Genomic DNA, 21,814 nt, shown 5'->3' on the forward strand with positions numbered 1-21,814 from the left:
TTTTTTAATTATTATATTTTTTTTTTTTGCAGAAGCAGGATATTTATCAATCACCTTGTGCTTTCTTTGGTTCTGTACTATTATGCATTACTTACATTAATTTTTTATTTGTTATCTTAGCTTTTTCTTCTTAAAGACCTCTGCCTTGAAGACAGCCTTAATAATTTTTGTTTGTTTGTTTGTTTCTGTGATGTTCAAGTAATATGAATACACAATGAATACAAACACAGTTCATGTGTTTGCACATATGTGAATACTATTTAAAGGAAATGTAACATTCACAGATCTTTTTTCTTTCATTTTCAACAGTCCTACCACTGTCTGAATATTTTTATTTTCCCACTAGAAAAATAATTTGAATAGTAAAATGGTATGCAAAAACATTCTACAATTAACAAAATCAAAGTAGTTGATAAATATAATTTTCTGAAGTGCATTTCAAATTACACTACTTGAAGTTATATGTTATTTGAATTTATTTCAACTATGCTTAAAATATACTCTCTTAAATACGCATCAAGTGATTTTAAACTTTAGTTTAAAACAAACAAACAATAAAGATTATTATGTTGACAGATTTTTAAATGTGTAATTTATGTGCTGTTTTTATATGTATCATGAGAATGATGTATATTTCTTGCACTGATTGTACCTTATTCAGTTATGAATGTCGCATAAATATAGAAAATAGCTTTAATTTCCATTTTCTGTCCTGTGTTGACTGCCCTCTCTTACGTTATAGATAGGTAAAACATTTTACTTTTATAATCATAACGCTCATATAAGTATTTATTCTTCTCCAGAAAGAAGTTGCTCCAGCTTCTTTCAGTGCATTTACTTCTGTCAGGAGAGTCCAGAAATCACAAGTTTATTAGGTTGTTGCATTTGCCATTTGTTTTGTGTGTTCACATTATACTGTCCTTTGAAGGTGTCACCACTGATATGATTTCAGGCATGCTCTTGCAGTGCTCTCCATTGCTGCCTGAGCTTTATGCCTTTTACAATTTAAACTTTGATATACTGTTTTAGAGATCGTACTTCTTTGATTTTGTTCCACTATCATTTTGTTCTAAATGAATTTTGGGGTCAGGCTCTTTTCAGTGGTTCAGGGACAGAATAAGTGGCAATGGGCAAAAGCCAGAACACTCCTTGTGGAAGAACTTCTTTATTATGAGGGTGACAGAGCACTGGGACAGGGTGCCCAGAGAGGCTGTGGAGTTTCCTCTGGAGATACTCAAGGCCCACCTGAACACTTTCCTGTATGACCCACTGTAGGGAACGTACTTTATCAGGGGGGTTGGACTAGTTGATCTCCAGAGGACCCTTCCAACCCTTAAATTCTGTGATTGTGTGACACTGTAGCCTCCAAACTTGTTCTCTATAAGAACAGGTTTTCCATCCAGTTCTTCATAGTCTCCTATGCATTACGTACTATTTCTTTCCTCTTCATCTTCTCTTACAGTGATTAGATTTCTAAAATGCAGTTGCTGATTTTGCAGATCTCTTAAGAAGTATTACAGTACAAGTTAACATAGCATGTTATTTACACTTTGTGTCCAATAGAATTATCTTTCGTTACTCCTCTGTATACTCAGTCATCCTTAAACTAAGGCTGACAGGTGTCTGGATTTATTCCAGCATGTCTTGCTTATTTTCAGGATCTGAAGATGCCATTCATTAGGATTCTTAAATTGGAGTTGGAGTCAGTGTTGACATCTGTGATGAAATTGATACTTTCACAATTTGTGTGGCAAAAATTCTCATCCATTAGGGAGGTCTGTGTTTACTATTCTTCTTAGTTATTTCTGGGTAGAAGTGGTCAGTTAGTGTGATTGTAAAGAAACATTCACTTGAAAGATTTTGACAGGTCTGAAAATCTCCATGCCCCAAAGCTATGTTCAACAACCATTTCTATCTCTACTTCTGTCTTCATTTCTTATTTCAACTGTGGTGTGAAAATGGCTGAACAGACAATACTTGTGAGGATGGAGCTGTTGCAACTTCTTTAGGAAACCTGCTATCTGTGGTATAGGATAGACACAAAATATTGCACGCTGTCACAGAACTGAAAACACTGGAGCAAAGTAACTGATTTTTGAAAGTGCTTTTGAATGTATACTGGTGTAACAGATATGATTTTATGCTGGGATAAGAATGCTTGTGTACCAGGCTTTGTTAGCTGTGATAGCAAGTCTTTATATGTTAAAATAGTTTGGGGAGGTTGATAGCTATTCCCTTCCTAGGAACCATAATGTGATCAACACAGCTGCCAATCCAGGGAATCTGTGTCTCACTCACAGCTGCAGAATAGAAACAGATCATCACCCTGTTTGGGGATTCTAGATGGTCCATGCAAAATCAGAGACATAGGCAGGAGGAATTTAAGAGATAGATTTTAGAAGATCAGAAGTAGGAAAGTCTTCTGAGGCAGAGATAGATAAGATTTTATTCCTTTTTTTCTGAATAGACATATGACCCAGATTACTGCTGATGTGGATTGTTTCTTCTAAATAATCTGTGGGATCTCTGCTCCTTCTCTTGGAGTCTAGAAAATTATGACTTTCATCACTTCTGTATGAGTACTGAACCTATTAGAAGACAAATGGTAAATGAATGATTTTGCAGTTGTTGAAAGAAAGCAGAAGCAAATGGCAGGAACTGATACACTATGCCTAGATAAAAAGGAAAGAGCAATGACAGCTGTGGTGGGGAAGTCACTGGTGCTGCAGTTCTCAAAAGTAAGAATATCTAATTTGGTTTTAGGCTAGTGTGTTGCTGTAATCATGTTCTCTGAGCCAGAGTTCTGAACTTAAAAATAAGTTGCCTTTTTGCAAGCAAAGTTGCTGAGGAGAAAAACACAAAACATTTGATTTTGATGATATTCTCTTATCCAAAGTTCTGCACTGCTAAATTCAAGGTCAATGGGAGAAGGAACCCTCCAGACCTGTGGTGTTTTTTGTTGTTCTTCTTCTTTGTTGTTGTTTTGTTTTGTTTTTCCCCTCTTTTGTCTTTGGAGAGTTGTCATCAAGTGACTTGGCCTTAAATGCCAGGCCCAGCACTGAAGCAAGAGGGAGCATCAGACTGTATAAGAAGTATATACTGAATGCTTAGTTGATTTTTGTCTCAACTCATGAAAAAGGTGGCAGGCCAAGTGCAATGTATCACAAGTCACGCTGAACCTGTTAACTGCCAGTTAGACAAGCGACACAGAGTTGTAATAACTGATCTAGGAAGTGATACCAATTCATTTACGTGTAAAAAGATCTCCTTTCTTTTCTTCCTCTTACTATATTTTTTCCAGTTATTGTGCTACAAAAACTCTTATGCATTTCACTTGGTGACTAACAGAGTAACTGATTTTATTTTATTTTTAATGGATAGTTCTCAGATTATATTTTGATTTTGAAACTTTTAATTATATTTGAGTGTTCATCCAACAAACATCAACAGAAGCAAAGCTTGTTAAACTGTTTGGTTGAACTGGTAGTCTCTCAGTTGTGAGGCAAACCTGATTCTTGGCAATGGTTTTATTATTTTGTTATAACTCTCCTTTAGGATGTGTAGAAAATAAAGTGATAGGCTGAAGGAACTGGGCTTGTTCAGCATGAAAAAGAGAAGGCTGCGCAGAGACTTCATTGCGGCTTTCCAGTATTTAAAGGGAGCTTATAAACATGAGGGAAATCAACTTTTTACATGAGTAGATAGTGATAGGACAAGGGAGAATGGTTTTAAACAAAAGGGAGATTTAGATTAGATGTCAGGGGAATTTTTTTATGGAGAGAGTGGTGAGGTTCTGGAACAGGTTGCCCAGAGAAGTTGTGAATTACCTGTTGCTGGAGGTGTTTAAGGCCAGGTTGGATGGAACCCTGGGCAATGTGATCTAGTGCTTGATCTAGCAGGCAGGGGAGTTGGAACTTGATGATCCTTGAGTTCCCTTCAAACTCAAGCCATTTTACAATTCTGTGATAATCAAAACTAGAATTTTATTTTTATTTTTTCGTAGAAGAGGAGGGATTTATTTTAGATTATAGGAGAAAACTCTCTACTCAGAGGGTGGTGTGGCAATGGCACAGACTGCCCAGTGAAGCTGTGGATGCCCCAACCCTGGAGGTGTTCATGGCCAGGTTGGATGGAGTCCTGGTCATGGCAGGGGGTTGGAATGAGATTGTATTTAAGGTCCCTTCCAGCACAAACTGTTCTGTTATTTAATGGGAGATTTTTTTGGTGGTGTTGTGGGTTTTTTAAAGCAAATTCTTACATGCAGTGAATCCCTACAAGCTTGTTTATGCTAGTATGAGAGAGAAATGTTTAAATGCTTACATGAAATGATATTTACTCTAAACTGAGAAGTTAATCAGATGACTGAAACATGAAGTTATGATTTTACACTCCAAATCTTGCTATGGAAGCAATGCATTTTATATACTGAACTAAACATTAGTTGTGAATGTAATTAGTCTTGACTTTCTAATAAAATTCATCCATATTATCCAATTATTAAAGATTCATTAACAATATGGTTAAAATTTTAGACATAATCTTTATCCTAACTCCCTCTGCTGTTTTGTGTTGTGCTCCCCTTTCCAGTACTCCTGCAGTTCTTAGGATTAACTTCAGTTTTCCTCAGGAATGGAAGATTTTACTGGTAAATGCCACTTTGGTTTCTCCAACTCCTCTTTAGTTTTGGAGTCTGCTTTAGGCTATCCTTTTGCATTTTCTTAAGTCTGCATGCTAGTGGTTCCTCCCCATGTGCCAGGCCCCACTGGGATCTTCAGGCTGCCTTCCCTACCCTGTTCCTAGCAGGGCTGTCTGCCTGTCCTGCCAGGAGACAGGGGGCTGTGGCTATCACTGCCATGTCCTGTTGCCACCAAGTCAGGGCCAGGCCCATCCTGAGGCCTTCTGCCGCCATCTGTCTGCTTTGCTCTTGCCTTCTGCTGCTCGTGGCAAAACCCTTATTTACGGGCTGCAGAACAGAGCATCCTGAACATTTGTCTTGCAGGTGTTACCTACTCACATAAACCATTCTGTTCTTTAGAGACCCTAAGTGAATAAGACTTGCTCTCTGATGGATCTTTAATATTTAGCATTGCTGGCACATAGAAGATTGCATAATGTTTTAGTCAGGGCACTAGCTAAAATATTTATCAATGTAAGAACATGGTCCTTGGTGTTCAGAACAAATGTTCTTTGATATTTTTAAATACCTTATAAACTTTGCATGAATTAATCAGAAATCTCATCAGTGATCTGATGCTGGTCTGTGATACTTGTCTGCCTTTGACAAGAAATCACAATAAGAGTAAAGAGCAAATGATAAAAAACAATAGTTTTTAAAATATTCAGTCTTAAAATAGTCTGAGGGCAATGATAAGAGTTTATTTCTTTGTAAGCTGCTTTCAAATGATAGTGTACTACAATCTGGTAAATAGAAATCAGAAGCTCTTGCTGTGAATGTGTTTTGTGAATGTGCATGTATAATAGCCAAACTTTGAACACTTGTTTTTCAAGGGACTTCTGCTGGAAAGTCTGTCCTGCAATAACGAAATTGTTTGTTACTGTCTTACACTACGCAGAGAATGTAACAGTTGTTTTCATGTTCTTTTCATTGTACTGTAAGCAGATTAGGAAATACAGTAAACACTGCAGATTTTGAGCCTCCACAGAAAACATCCTGCATTGAATAAAGATTCATCCATCAAAGATAACAAGTGGAATCACTAGTATGATTTTTAGTAACTCACTTTCCTATTTCTTCTGCAGACTACGGCACTATTAAGAAAGTACTTGCCCCAATGAACCAGACTTCAAGCAGCTGCCTGCTTGAGGAAATTGAACTCCTGCCAAAGAGTCAGCGGGAGCCCATCAGGAGTCTTCAGATCCTGCACAGCCAGAGTGTCCTGTTTGTGGGCCTTCAGGAGCATGTGATTAAAGTCCCCCTGAAGAGATGTCTGTTTTACAAAACATTCAGGTAACAACTATCTTGATTTGATCAGAGAAAAATGCTTGTGGGTTGCAAGAAAATGGGAAGGAGAAGTGATTGTATGTAGGAATCCAAATTGATTACTTCTTAGAGCCATGACTTTTTATGTGCACCATTTATCAGAACTGTCTCTGGGGACTTCTTCTCTTTGATCAAACAAGGAAATTAACTTCTGGAAATTACCACTTGATTTTAAACTCAATATTATGGCAGTTAAGGAATTTGAAGCTCAGCATGCAACATTTTCTGTATATTACCTAAAAGTACTCTTGGGTTGCAACAGATTCCTGAATGTTAATTTCATCTGATTAGTTGTGTTTTTCCTTTGATGTAAATGTGGTTCCAGTGTGGTTCCAATAAATCAGAACAATTGTTCTGTTTTATGTCAGAGAGGCTCTGAACCACTATGATGATCATTTGAGAATTGTGACAGATTTATTTGGTTGTTTTATGGCTTGCTTGGCTTTCAGCTTGTTTAATATATGTTCCTTTGAAAAGCTTGTTTATTAAAGGAGATAAAAAGTCTTCCAGTTGCCTTCCTTAGCTGCTGTGCTCAGGATCATAGAAGATGCTATTTGTATACCAGACAGTGATTATACCTTCCATTAAAGATAGTGACTACAGGTGGAGAAGTTTCTAGCTTTAAGAGAGCATATGCAATGGTCACAGTGAGGAGGTAACCACAGGACGTGGGCGTAGAGCTGTGGCTCAGTGACAGTGGAAAAAAATTTCCTGTCACAACATGTGAGTTGATGTCATGCAGCAGGCTACTGAAAGACAGCTGGTTTGACAATAAGACTGAAGGAAAAGCAGACACAGACCAGGGGAGTGCTCTCCTTATTACAGTTCATTACAAGCCCTTTCTGTGTATGCTGTTCTATATAAAGTATTTTGGGTGTTTTCTAGTAAAATAATACTGAAAGTTCCATTGCAAACTTTCAATTTAAGAAAAAATTTCAGGCAAGTCTGTACCTCAAGCTTTAGCTAAGTTTAGCAGCCAAAACAGGACCAAGTTTTACCTTTGATTTAGGCAGTTTTAACAGAATATGTTTCTGTTTCCTTCTTAAGCGAAGGGCTCAGGCATAGGTCAGTCTGAAAGTAATGCCTTCTATTTATTACCATAGAAACTATAACAGATATGACGAGCACAGTAACAGTGTCTGATAGAGCAAATTGTCAGCTGCAAAACACTATTTTTCAACGCAGTCACTATTAGCTGTGTGTTTTTATCTGCAATGAACAAGAGCCTGCATGCTGCACTTGTGAAAAATTTGCATCAGCAGAGGTGACCCACTGTTGCTTATTGAAACACACTACCCACCACCTCACTGTGCTCACATCCACTGTTTGATCTCCATAAACATTGAGCAAGCATCAGTGAATGTCAATAGGTGCTATGTTTTTTTTTCATGGAGGAATTCAGTTCCACACTATCTGCACTTCCTTGTCAGGCACTATTTTGTCAAACTGCCCCTCTGCTCCCAGCAACAAAATGTAACACTGGTGGAAAAGTTCAGCCTCTACTGCCATACCACCAATGTTCCTTCTGATTTGTGGGTCAACATACTAAAATAGGAGGCAATACTTTCAGAGCAGCCCTTGTGTATTGGAAAAGAGGGGGGCCTGTGTGCATGCATGTCTGTCTGTCTGGAGAAGAAAAAAAGATCTAATCATACATTCTTGAGTTTCTCTGTCTTCTTTAATATAATATAACAAGATTATGCTATTTGGCTTGTACAAGATATTGCATATGTTTTCATAAGCATACGTGTTTATTTCAGCAAGGGAGATCAGGCTGGCATCCTGTGTTTTCTTAGAGACTATGTACTCATGGTGGCAGTGATAAACACAAACAGCTCAAAAAATCTGTGCTCTGTATTCACATGAAACCTGCAGTGCCTCTTGAAATGTTTGAAGGCTGGAGCCGTTTTCTGTAGATGCATTATTAGTGAGGTGTGAACTCTGAAATTCAGGGTTGTGAGTACCAGTTGCCTGCGTGGAAGCCTTGCAAGATCCCTGGTATATCAGCTTCTATCAGCTTCTATCCTGAGGTGCTCCAGGCTACCCCAACTACAGGGCAAAAATATGCTTCTGCCCTCACTGGGAAGAACTCCTGCCTTGAGTCATAAACCCCATTCACAGCTGTAGGCAAGGCATTCCTTTTCATGTTTGAGCAGTGGAGATTAATTGACTATGGCTTTAAGAGCTTTAAAAAAAGAAAAGAAGAAAAAGAAGTGTGGTACTGTTCTCATTTTACTGAGTAGAACAGTAGTTAAATGTCTCAAATCCTGCTCAAATGAAAGTTTATTGCTCTGCCCTGAGGAATGCGAATCCTCGTCTTCCACTGGAATGACTTACTCAGAGGAGATAAAATTATTCCTTGTGGGGTTTTTCAATTATCTCTTTTGTAGTTAAATCACTCTGCTTGGAATAATTAAATATTCATTGCACCAAGTGGATTGTCATCTATGCTGTCTTCCCAGTAAAAGCTCACCAGCAATTCCAGTTCTGTTCAGTGAGAAAGGAGAAAGCTGTGATCTAGATGAAGTGAGACATCTTTTTATCATCCATCATGGGGGACTCAGATCATTTGGATAGTGCAGACTTCATCTTTCTTTCACCTATCATTTACTCATGACTTTACTAGGCTTTTCCTGGCTCGTCATGCTGGAGCATTTCAAGGCTGCTGTTTTTTGTGCATGTGGAGAGAGTGAAGGTACCGTATCTGGGGCCATAAATATCACTGGTTAATAAAACATCTCAAACATAGTCACTGCATTGGTGGATGTTTTAATATTCACATCCTTGTTATATGTTGCCAACTGTTACGCTATAGCAGTGGGGAAAGAGAGAAAACCTTATCCCAGAAAAATGCCTTTTTTTTTTTATACTTTTAATTTTTTATATTCACATTTATCACACATGGAGCTGTGTATCTGCACCAAGGCTATATTCTGAGCATCCATCAATAACAGCTTAGAGCTTCTTCCACAGATCAAGGGCATGTGCAGTCTTTAATACCTACTTCTTATAATTTTTGAGATGTAGACCATGCTTGTGTATAAATAAAATCCTTAAAACACCAAAAGACTGAAGATGTGCTTGCTTATCTGTGCTGTCTTTTTGCGTCTATTGACGTAGAGTGCTTACTGTCTGAACTTTTCTAATGTTTTTGTTTGGGCTTGTTGCAAAGTCTTTCAGACAATGCAGATCAGTTCCACAAGCTATTATCTCAATGTCGAGATAATTTCCTTGTGATTGTCTGTTTCGTTGCTTTTTATCTTGTTATTCCTTGTTTTATCTTCATGCTTCTAAAGCATATTGTTGTTGCTTTATTCGTAGTTTATTATGTCTGCTTAGTTACTGCTCTGATATGCTGTACATATTCAGCTAATTCATATATCCATGTAAATTTATTCCTCCAGCATTTAATTGTAATGAATATTCTAGTTGATGCTTCCACGCTCCTCAGCTACATGGTGCTGCCCTGATAGAGGTCCCCTCTGGTCCAGGATATTCTACTAGTTCACTGCTCTGCTGCCTGCTTCCAGTAGGTTTCTTTTGCCACAGTCACTGTTAGTAATGACCCTTGAAAAATGTCGTTATACATTTGGTGACTAAATCTGATTTTTTTTCTGGTGTTCACTTTTGTGCAGCCTTTGCTGCAGCTATGACAACAAAACATATCTCAGGCAGAGCCTTTCTCCACACCTGTAGTTTGGGTTGCTCAGCCTTTCATCTGTGCCATGATGTTTTTGTCGCTTACGAGCTGCCCATGTGAATTATTTAGGTCAGCAGTTCTCATGCAGAGTGTCTCTCTCAGAGTTCTCCTGATGGCTGAATAATTTTTATAATCCCACCATGGTCCTGCTGTTTCCAGGAATCAACTTGGGAAAAATAGTTTGGTACATGAGAATTTTTATGAACAGTTCTCCAAAAATCTCTGATCTTATGCTCCAGAAAAAAAATAAGCAGAGTAGTTATCCTAGTTTAGTTGTACAAGGAGTAAATCCTTCATATATGACCACATTATTGTCATTCAGCTATTGCAGTTCACACATTTAACAAAATGTCATGAAGATCAGCAGAGTTATTTGCTGGAGATAATATTTGCTCTAAGAATTTTGCAGCTCCCTGTAATTCTTCTGAGCTGAGTAGGTCAAGCATAAAATCCAACTGACTTTTGTATTCCTGCTAATTAGGCATAACTACCTCTAATTAACTATAATATGAGTTAAATAGAATGATTATCATGAACAGATAACTATTAAAATCACTGAAATTGCAGTGTTTGCTATTTACTTTGAAAGCCCATTGAACCTGTAGTAAGGAATAAGATGCGTAATAAGTGGAAAAAACTTCATACCCTGAAACAAAGAGCCAGTCAACTTTCTTTTATTGGCAGCTGTAGCTTTCAAAAGCAACCTCAGATAATGGTAATTTCTCTGAGGCAAATCTGTCAATGTTACAATTTGTACTAGAGTTTTCAGTGCATCAGTTCTAAAACTAGGAGCAATGAAAGGTTGCATCAGCCTGATGTTCTGCAAAATCTTGCTGAGCAAGAATCAAGGTTGTTATTCTTGATGGAAGATAGGTTTCATGCACTTTTATGTCTTTTATCACTTGAAATCTAAACTTACTTTAAAGTTATGCTTAAATAAAAAAAATACCAACCTCTGAAATCTTCGCAGATAGTGACTTCTCTGGTATAAAAAGGCACTGTTAAGTATTCACTTTTGCATTAGATGCTTAAAACATTGCTGGGTCACATGATTGTTATGCTAATCAATATTATCACAGCTATTCTACTGTGACCTTGACTTTTCTCTCTCCACTGTAGTCTGTCACACGTATTTTGCCTTCTTTGTTAACCATTAGCTAAGCAGTTTGCACATATGCAAAACATAACTAGTAGATAAGTACTAAAAGAGGTACTGGATTAACTGGCAAGCTATAAGAGTTAGTGCAAATTTGATTGTGATTTATTTCGTTCCTAAAAGTCCGACAAGATTATTGGATTCAGTCTTTAGAACACTTCTACATTCCTGTGTTTTGTCTTGGATATAGTGTTTCTTCTCCAGCAGTATTCTCACACTCACTGAGAACCTGTTTTCATTGTGACAAGACACTGTTACTATCCTTATGTTGTAGAATAATTATTCCTTTATACTAATATTATACAAGATAGAACCAATAAAGTGTTGCAAGCTATTACTAGATGCTAATTCATCTAGAAGAGTAGAGGCCTCCACATGGAATTGAAACTGCTGTTTTGAAATACTAAATTCAGAACAGTTATCTTTGGCTATTTCAAAATTTCTTATTTCAAAATATACAAGTCTTATTCCAGTTTAAGTCAGAGAAACAAGCTGCTAGTTAGTTCTGAGATTCAAATTTGAACTGGTGAATCCAAAGTAATATTGAGAATAAAAATGCTTGTATATTTCTCAGACTTGGATAAGGTATAATCTTCTGTGAGACTAGATGATATGCACACTTTTTTTATATATTCAAAGTCTTTTTTCTGGTATCTAATACACTACAACATTATCTTCAGTTGGTGTGAACTTATAAAAACACTGGTAGAGTCTGAAGAACAGTGAGATAAGGACCAGCTGAAAATCTTCCTCACTCAAAATGGAATGTTAGTCTTCCACTGGAGAGGGAAACAATTTGAGCTCTGCAGATGTGAGGTTGACCTATGTTTTAGTCTTTCTGAAAACTAAAGGTTTTGCAGAAAGTGTCTCTATCTGTCTGGCCCACAAAATGCATCAGAGACAAATTGGGCATTTACATTTTGCTGCATCTGAGATTTTTGTCACAACACTTTCAAGTGTAAGATCGATGCATGTATTTGTTATATTGTAAGTACACGTTTTTGGCAACAAGAAGAAATTTTGATTAACAGGTAGAATTTGCAGGCTGTTCACAATATATTAATAGTAGCAGCCAGATGAGGGAAAAGGAACATGTCTTTTCCTTTTAGCCTGTGAAACTGTAAAAAAAACCATACGGATAAAACTAAGCATTTGCAATTCAGATTTTATTAGAAGGATATTATTTTAAAGCAGTAATATTAGAAATAAAAATTTAAAGCAGGCATGTGGTTTTTGTATGTCTTGATGTAATTCATGCTTTTTCTTTGCTTCAAAAGTGTGAGGAGTCTTCAGTTCAGTACTGTTACTGTTATATTTTTCTTGAAAATCACCTGACATGCTTAAAGTAACTCATATTTCATGAGACCATTTCACTAATCATTTGATACTTGGTAAGTGCATTCTCTGAGAACTGAAGTTAAATAGACTGTTTGTCTGGGTGTGTGGTTTTTTTTTTTTCATTTTTAAAAAAGAGCAAGTCTGGAAAGTTTTTTTATTTTAAAATGGTTTTAACATTGAGGCCTGTAACTAGCAATGTTCTCCAGGGGTTGGTGCTAGATCTGGTCTTGTTCAGCATTTTCATCAACAGCCTAGATGAAGGATAGAGTCCCTTAGCAAGTTTGCTGATGATACAAAGATGGGAGGAGAGACTGACACATCAGAAGGTTGTGCTACTATTCAACAAGACCTGGACAGACACGAGAGTTGGGCAGGGAGGAACCTGATGAGGTTTAACAAGAGCAAGCATGGAGTCCTACAACTGGGGAGAAATTAATGCATGCATTAGTGCAAGTTAGGGGCTTACCTGCAGAAGAAGAGCTCTGCAGAGAAAGACCTAGCTGTTTTGGTGGACAACAGATTGGCCATGAGCCAGCAGAGTGCCCTTGTGGCCAAGAAGGCCAACTCTATCGTGGGATGCATTAAAAAAGTCATGGCCAGCAGGTCGAGGGAGGTGATCCTCCCCCTTTACTCTGCCCTGGTGAGACCACATTTGGAAAACTGTGTCCACTTTTGGGCTCCCCAGTTCAAAAAAGACATGGATCTCCCAAAGGAGACCAATCAAGGGATGCAAAAATGATTAAGGGCTTGGAGAACCTCCCATATGAGCAAAGGCTGAGAGACCTTAGCCTGGGGAAAAGACTGAGGGGTGATATGATGCATGTTTATAAACATCTAAAGGAAACTGAGAGGCAAATGTATGAGGCCAGGCTCTTCTCTGTGGTGTGTAGTGATAGGACAAAGAGCAATGACCTAAAAGTTTGAAACAGGAAGTTCCATTCAAACCTGCATAAGAATGTCTTTACAGTAAGGAGAACTGGAACAGTATTCAAGAACTGTCTGGGTGCTTACCTGTGCGACCTATTGTAGGAAACCTCGATGATCTTTTGAGTTCCTTTCCAATCCTTGCAATTCTGTGATTCTGTAAATATACCCATACTGGACTGCTAGGTAGTCAGGCCAGCTCATTGTGTATTTCAGCTTACAGCAATCTCTGTTGTATACCAGTTGTTTCCTCATGAGAATTGTTTGCAGCTTTAATACTCTATAACCTTTTTATGAGACATTTTCATTTATTTGAAGTTTTACAGGAAATTAACCTTGAAGTTTGGAGTCCATTATTTTTGATACAATGATGTGAATGGTGGGCAGGATTCCAGGATAGGAGGGCCTCAAACTGAGTGGCTTTGAAGTCAATCTGCCCCTGAGTGGTTGTATTTACAAGTACTTCTGAAATTAGAGATGATGATGCTCTTGAAATGCAAAGATACCTGCAGTCTTGTTAGTACCGTTAAGGATCCAAGCTATCCTAAATCTGCATCTGTTATCTTCATAATTCAATTATATTCTAGTATAAAGTAAACCTCAAAATTTAAATTCAAAAGAAGTATTTTCAGTGTATGCTCTTAGATTTATTTTGATTGTTCATAAATTTAAGTGAGAGGAAGCAACAGCAGTTTATGCAGAGTGGCTAAATTGATTAAAGGATTTTATTTTTCTTAATAATACAGGAAAAGTTTAAATACGGGGTTCTGAATATTTGATACATATCTTAGTTTGTTCTCTTAGGACATATTAAATTGTGCGCCTATCGTTTATTTCTGCGCCAGTCATCTATCTTTAGATCACTCTTTATTTTGTATATATATTTATATATCTCTCTATAACCAGCAATAATGAAAATGCTGTTGCATGCATGTGTATAGAAGTCTAGTATCTTCATATATTAATTCATGCAATGGATAGCACAATGCCTTTGGAATGTGAGACAGGGTGAGATGGGGGAAGGGGATGTACTGCAGAGTGACATAGAAGAGTCAGGAATTCTGTCTCTTTAGGAAGCAGTGGGGGAAAATCTCAGGTTTTTACCAGAAATTTTTGAGAAGCCTCCCACAAGAAGGTGATGCAGCCCAAAGCCCAATTGAAGTGCTTCTGTATTAATACACGCAGCATGGGAAATAAGCAAGAGGACTTGGAAACTATGATGCAATGGAAAATGGTTAGATGTTAGGAAGAAATTTTTTACTCAGAGGGTGGTGGGATGCTGGAACAAGTTGCAAGAGAGGCTGTGGATGCCTCATTCCTGGAGACATTCAAAGCATGGGTGGATTGGACCCTGGGCAGCTTGATCTGGTGAGTGGCAGCCCTGCCTGTGGCACAGGGGTTACAGTTCCCCTCCAACCTAAGCCAGTCTATAATTATGATGAAATGATGACACAGAGGGAAATTAGAATTAATCAGCCAAAAGCCATTGAACATTTCCATAGGGTAAATTGCATCCAGAGTTTTAAAATGAACCAATCTGCTTTTAATCCTGAATTTCATGTCTGCACAGAAGTGCCTGTTGTAGCAGACCAAGGGCAAATCATTTGATGTCTTAAAGATGTGGGTTTATGCTTATGGGGAGTAACAAGAAAAGGTTTGTTTTTATCTCTAGTAAAATAAGATGCAGATAGACTCCCAGAGACAAGATAGATAGATATCCAAATAAGATAGGTATCAATCTTGTCTGGCCATCCAGTTCTGCCAGTTACTTGGTCACTATATGAAGTGGTCCCATCATCAGAAAGAACTAATTTAATTTGTTTAATGTATGTAATGTTCCAAAAGTAACATCTAAAGTGGTTTTAATTTAGACAGAACTTTTGGAGGAAAAGGTGGTAGAGATGTATAATGGAGTCTAATTTTCAACTTTCTGTACTTAAATTAATTTGACAACCGTTTCGTAAAATTTCTTTTATAATTTCAAGTGTATGCTTAGTAGTTCCTCTTGCTGCTGTCTCTTGGGAAAGAAATTCATCACAAAAGGGATAAAAACGGTATAAAATTGTGATTAATTGAACACAATAAATATACATAATTGTGAGTGAACAATGGCTGCCTCAAATTTCACATTTCAGACAGAAAGTCTGATATTTTCATACTTAAAAGCTTTATCCTATCCTCATTGCTTTCTGTCTGCAAACTTACTTTGGTATCTATTTGTTCTAAATGGCACAACAGATCAACATAATAAGCTGCTGTTTTTCAAACACTCTATTATTCCCCTAAGGAAATAAAATAATTTTTAAAAAGTGAGCAAAGACGGACAAAATTTTAGCTGCATATTATCTCTCTTCATTTAAATGCAAGAAGATGCATCTACTTTTTGGAAGTATTTGTGATCTAAGCAAGTAATCTAAAAGAAATAGAATAAAAATATTTCTATTTTTAGCTGTTTCCAGCTGTTTCATGTATTGTAGCATCAGGGAAAATTAGTTGAAGACTGTTAATATCTCTCTGTTTTGGTGAAAGTTCTTCACACTTAGCTTCGTGTCATCTGCAGGTGTTCAGTTAGGTTACAAACTTTTTAAAACTGTAGTTTTCATATGTTCATTGGAACTTCTCAAGTAAATAATGAAAAGATTTAGCTCATTTTATTTTGCTGCAGTGCCTTCCAAACCTGTTCACTTATTGAAACTGCCATTTTTTGTGTACTCAGTGTTTAAATGTGTTTTGCACCAGAGGTTCGAACATAGAAAACCAAGCCCTTTAGTTCTTCCATCAAACTAAGATCTGTGCTAATGCTGAGAAGTTATAAGAAGAGGGTCAAAATATGCTTTTAGTGCCTTACTGATAGCTTCAAGGTGGCCTGTAATTAAACATGCAAGGCAATTTGATTTGCATAAGTGGAGGGGAATGTGGAAACAAAAGCAAAAGAGGAATGAGAACTAAGAGCAGAGTGGGAGAAGGATCTTCTGGGTGCTATGGGAGCAGGGACTGGGAGAGGAACACCAGGGCGATATAAGTTGCTCAGAGGCTGCAGGAAGCCAGCAATGCTAAACAGAAAGCCCTGTGGCTGGGGCCATCTCCACCATTCCTTCCAAAAAGCATTTCATTTAAGAACCTGAAGTACTGTGAACTGTCAGTGTGCATGTACTGTTTAAGACAGATGTTGAGCAAGAGTGTCTTACTCCTTTCTAGTGGGCGCTCCCTATTAACTAATGGTGTTATTGGCACCATGACTTCAGGCAGGAGGAGGATTCTGTTGTGATCTGTGGATCTCAATCCTTCTTTTTACTACCAGGAAGAGTAAGTGTAGTTCTATGTGAAAGAATACTAGCTTTTTAAATGTTTAACTTAATAAATAAATAAATGCATTTAGGAATATTACACTTTACATAAAGGAAGAGTGAAGTTGGAAAAGTGAGCAATTCTACTTTGAGAAATAGCATAGCTAATGTTCCTAACTGTGAGTTATCCCAGCCTTAATCTTTGTTTTGCATTCTTCTTTCAGGAAACATACTTCATCAGAAATGCTCATTACAATACAGGAGATAAGTTGAACATCTTGTCTTGGCAGTATTGAATGGTCAAGGCACTTAAAACTCTTTGTAATTTGCATCAGTTGTTCCCCTCTCTTTCCAGATAGCTGACTGGAAACGTGCAGCCTGAGGCACCTAGGGAGTTTCTCCTATTATGTCTCTTACTCTAGGCCCATTCTGCAGATGGGAACCATCTAGCCACATAGTACTATCCATATTGACACATGTACTGTAGGAACTAATTCAGTAAGATTTATAAGCAGTAAGAATTCTCTATGATGCCATTATAGAATAGCATGTGAGGATATTAATAAATCAGTGTTTTATCAGTATTTTATTGGAAGAAAGCATAGAATCTGGGAAGGCAGAACCTCAGAACTGCTGAAGCTGGGAGGGAATTCTGCGTCCAACTGTTCCAACCCATTCTCCAACAGGGATACTCAGAGCAGGGGGCCCAGGTCCATGTCCAGGCAGCTTTTGGAGATCTCCAAGGAAAAGACACCACAGCCTCTCTAGGAAATTTATGCCAGTGTTCTGTCATCTGCACAGTTTATATATATAACAGGGAGTTACATATATATATATATAACAGATAATTTTCATATTTGTTTTCAAGGAACAGGCATTGTCATTTGATTTCTCTCAGTGATGATAACTGTAATTCTAAAACTGATAGGAAAGCTTATGAACTGTAACTTCTGAAATCTTCCTTACTTGGAGCAAACAACGTGATTTTTATGAATTGCTGTAACTCTAGCAATTAAGTACAACATAATATTTCTTGTCTAGATACTGTGCCTGCTGTCAGAAATTCAGTTTCAACTTGAAAGAAATACTAGCTTTGTATAGGCCTTTAAATTATTTTTTCTCCATTTAATCATTTTATCTGTTCCATGTCATAATAGGGATCAGTTTCATGGTTTTGGGTCAATAGCATATGAAGAGATGCAATGTAGTCATTCAGGGATCCTTGGCAAATATAGAAGAGGATGAATGCTCATGTTTTCTTACTGGTTTTCATTGACAGCGCATGCATTGGATCCCAGGATCCTTACTGTGGCTGGGACATGGTGATGAAGAAATGCACAACTCTGGAAGAAAGTCTGAGCATGAGTCAGTGGGAGCAAAGCATTACTGTGTGTCCAGTAAGTTCAAATACATTCTTTTATCTCTCAAGACTTTTGATTCCATGTGAATCTCATGAAAGTGAGCTGCCATAAGATTTCTCAAGCTTACAACACTATTTAATAGCATTTTCCACAAGTCTTCCAATTAGACTTGAAAAAGATATTTAGTTTCTTTTCAAGTTCTTATCAAACTATTTACACCAATAAGATCAAATTATTCATAGTTTTTTTTTTTTTTTTCAGAGGACAGTCATTTTTTTCCCCTGTGATGTCTGCATTCCCATTTTGAAAGCGTATGTTCACTAAGGTTAGAGGTAGTCATTAATTCTGCAAGGTTTTTTAATCACTAAGTTTAGTGATAGACATTTTCAGGATCTTTCTTCTTTTCTACTTCTATAATATTTAACTGCTAGTGTTACAGTCTTTTAGCATTATTGTGATAATTGCTATAAAGGCCATATAACTTGCTTCAGTATCAGTGAATTGGAGAGGTGGGCTGGGAATGTTAAGTCTTATGCACATAAATGGCAGGAGTTATAATTATTATAAACTTTGTGTTAATATTTATAATGGTTTAACACTTCTCTTAAAAATATGTTGATTGAATTTAATATAAAATAAATACCAACAAAGTACTTTTAGATCTCTCTTTTTTAATATGGTTTTAGTGTTGTTTAAATATTGATGTTAAGATAGATCTTCCTTGTATTACTGTGCTCTTTACATTTTCTTTGCCTTCTGCAAAGAGGGAGTCTTTAGAACTCAATCCAGCTTTCATCAGTAATAAGGGCTTCCTGAACTTGCCCCCACTTGCCACTGGAGCTTATGTATCTGAGTTTGTGCTTATATGGCACCCAAGTTCTATTCTCTTTGTGCCTTAAAAACTCACTGTAACATCTACACTGCTCTGTAAAGTTCTTCCAGCTTCCACTTGTGATCTCTACTTTATTTATTTATTTATTTATTTATTGTAGCAATCTTGTAGAAAGAAGTCACTGATTTTGAGATCCTTGAGAGCTAACTCGTTTTCTAATTGCCTGTGTTTGACATTAAAGAGTAATTTTTCAAGCATTTTGCTTGAATCTATGCTCTAGGTGGCCTAATAAAAAAAATAATCATGTTGAATTCATCTGCATTGGCTTTTCAGTTCACATTAGGAACCATTCTTCAACTCACATTGTAAAGCTGTGCATTACATTATTTTTAAATGAAATTAAGGCAGAAATGAGCTCCAGCTACTACTGACCATTTTATCCAGTTTGATCCTTTTGATCCAGCTAGAGTCAGTTCAAAGTAGGCCCCATAAAATGTGGATGGTGTATGTCTTCAATACCAGCTGTTTTATTTTCCAGATTTTCAGTTTATGCGCGTTCCACTTGGTAATTTACATATAGCCATTGTTTTACAGAAGCTTTGAATTTAGTCATGAATCCAGTCTTTGCCTCCTTGTTTGGCAAGTAACTAGATGTGATACAGAGTGTATTCAGATCAAGGTACATGGAATATCTCCTCTCTCCCTGTAGTAATCCTTCAGAGTAAATGTGGTTATGCGGAGGGTTAGTTGGTAGTATGGTAGTGTTGCTGTATTAGGAAAGATTACTGGAATGGGCTAGTTGGTTGGCCTATGCAGGAGAAATCTGCTAATTGTTTAGTCTTTGAATTCTGGCATTGGCCCTTATATTCTTCAAGGGATATATAATGTGAGGTAGAAGGGGTGGGATGAGTAGTTAAAAAAAAAGAATACAATTCTGTCCCATTCAACCAGAAAAACATTTATTTAATATCTGTTATATTACACTTGCATAGTATCTGACTAGTCTAGTCAAAGCAGGGGAGCACCAAAGAATTGCTCAGATATCTATCCACAGCTCTGAGATTTACTCTGCGTATCAGAGATTAAAAGATTTACCAAAAGGAATTTTGGAGATGACCAGATTGAGATTGCATATGAAAAGGAAATTTTTAGAGCTGATCATTGAAATTCATAATTGTTTGACCACATTACTGTCTTAAATTCTTGAACTGCAAATAACTCTGTATTGAGCAAGTTTGAGAACTGCATAGAAACTTCCTTTGAAATAATACTATATTCTGGCAAACTAAACTTATTACAGTTTTGTTCATTGCTTTCAAATACTTATTTTCAGAGAATTTTTATGTGCTTTATTCACAGGATATACAAGTCAAGCTGTAATTAATATTTATTGGCATTTCATAGAGCAGGGAGAGGTTTAAGAGAAGTAGCTGAGCATCTGTGGTATTGTGTCTCTGGATTTGAAGATCATTTGTGAGAAGTATAGTTATTTTAGTTGTCTGGCTTTGATTTATAACACTCAAGAGGGTATTTTTGGCATGAGTACACCAATTGTGAGTGCATATAGATAGTAATTAATGCTATGGCACACATATCAGCTTTGAGCTTTTTCCAATTGGTCAGATATTGCTATTATTCATCTAATAGCTCATCCAATATTCATCTAATTTCTCTAGTAAAAGGATCTTGTTAATTGTTTTGCCAAAATATTTTCCAATGGTATTTTCCAATGGTAACTCTTGTGATCCATCACTAAAAATAGGCTGACATCATCAGAGAGCTTTTACAGTCAAAGTAAAAAGAAATAATAATTTTGATTTTCTTTTGTTTTATTTTATTCATATACACAACGTCAAATGGCTTCATTTTCACAGCTCTGGCAAACAGTGCATGTGGAAAAACAGTACATGTATGGGAACATTCTTGACTGCATTAGCAGCTTCAAGAAGTACTCCACAGTCACCAAATTGCACACAATATTGCTTCAAACCAGAGATTTAAAGGTGAAGTCACTAAAGATGTAACCTTTCCTCAGGATGCAGAGGCACAAAACGGGGAGACAAGATGGGTACAGAGTGGCGGCTCTAGACCAAGATGAATATATGGAGGGAATTAGAACGGAAGAAGTGATGTAATGGTAGTTGTAGAAAGGAAAGGGTGACAAATAGAGAATGATAGGGAGGGAAAGCAGAACATATCCATGACAGGAAAATATAGCCATAATTGTCTGTTTGGTTATGACTTTCACCATGTAAGATTGTGAAAGGTTAATGAGCAGTGGCCTTGCATGGATTCTAGTAAGGGTTAAGAAGGTCCATGATCCATGTTTTGCTTCCCTGAGGGCTGCTCTGAAAGTAACACCTTTTTTTTTTATTTTTCTGGCTTATGACATCAGAGGTAGCTGCTGGTGGTATGGCAGTAGAAGTTTAACCTCCTTGCCAATATTCCATTACATTTTGTTGCCATGTGACAGATAGCAGCAGATGGGCAGTCTGACAAAATGCCATCTAACATGGAAGTGCATCTGAAGCAAAATTTTGTCAATGAATTCCTCCATGTGGAAAAAGCTGATATTGAACAACCCTTGGTGAATGTTTCTGGAGACCAAACAGTGGATGTGAGCACAGTGACGTGGTGGATAATGTGTTTCAGCAGTAGAAACAGGGAAGTGAAAGACAAGCCATGTTCTGGATGGCCATGCACAGTTGTTATACCATGAAATGAAGAGTATCTCAATCAGCTCATCCACACAAATCAGCAGATTGCAAGCAGAGAACTCTGTACAGTGCATAATGTCAGTCTCAGTATGTTGGAAATGATGATGGCAATGTTGGAGTGTCACAAAGTTTGTGCCAAGTGAGTCCCAAAAATGCTCACACAGGCAAAGAAAGAACACCATATGGGAGCTTGTCAAGACCTACTGAATCCATACAAGGCTGAAGGTGACAGTATCCTCGATCACATCATTACTGGTGACAAGATGTGCTGTCACCACTACAAGCCAGAAGAGCAATCAATGGAGTGGGGACATGTGAATTCCCCTATTGAAGAAAAGGTTTGAGATGCAGCTCTCAGCAGGAAAAGTGATATGCACTGAATTTTGGGTGATCCTTCTACGCTTCCTGGAACCTGAAGAAAACATCAGCTCCAACTGCTACATCATGACACTGAAGCTTTAAACTTCCAGAGGCCAAAAAGAAGACAACCCTTTTTTT

The 21,814-nt window shown here is 37.3% G+C and overlaps 1 protein-coding gene across 2 annotated transcripts in view; it reads left to right on the forward strand.

The window, feature by feature from the left end:
• SEMA5A (semaphorin 5A) overlaps window positions 1–21,814 on the forward strand; it is a 238,393-nt gene that overhangs the window by 137,733 nt on the left and 78,846 nt on the right. For both annotated transcript variants that reach the window (XM_010708516.3, XM_010708517.3), the window contains exons 11-12: window positions 5,761–5,968; window positions 17,686–17,803. In XM_010708516.3, the coding sequence (XP_010706818.1) occupies window positions 5,761–5,968; window positions 17,686–17,803 (326 nt within the window). The remainder of the gene's footprint in view (window positions 1–5,760; window positions 5,969–17,685; window positions 17,804–21,814) is intronic.

Source organism: Meleagris gallopavo, chromosome 3 (assembly GCF_000146605.3).
Source record: "Meleagris gallopavo isolate NT-WF06-2002-E0010 breed Aviagen turkey brand Nicholas breeding stock chromosome 3, Turkey_5.1, whole genome shotgun sequence".
Lineage (NCBI taxonomy): Eukaryota > Metazoa > Chordata > Aves > Galliformes > Phasianidae > Meleagris > Meleagris gallopavo.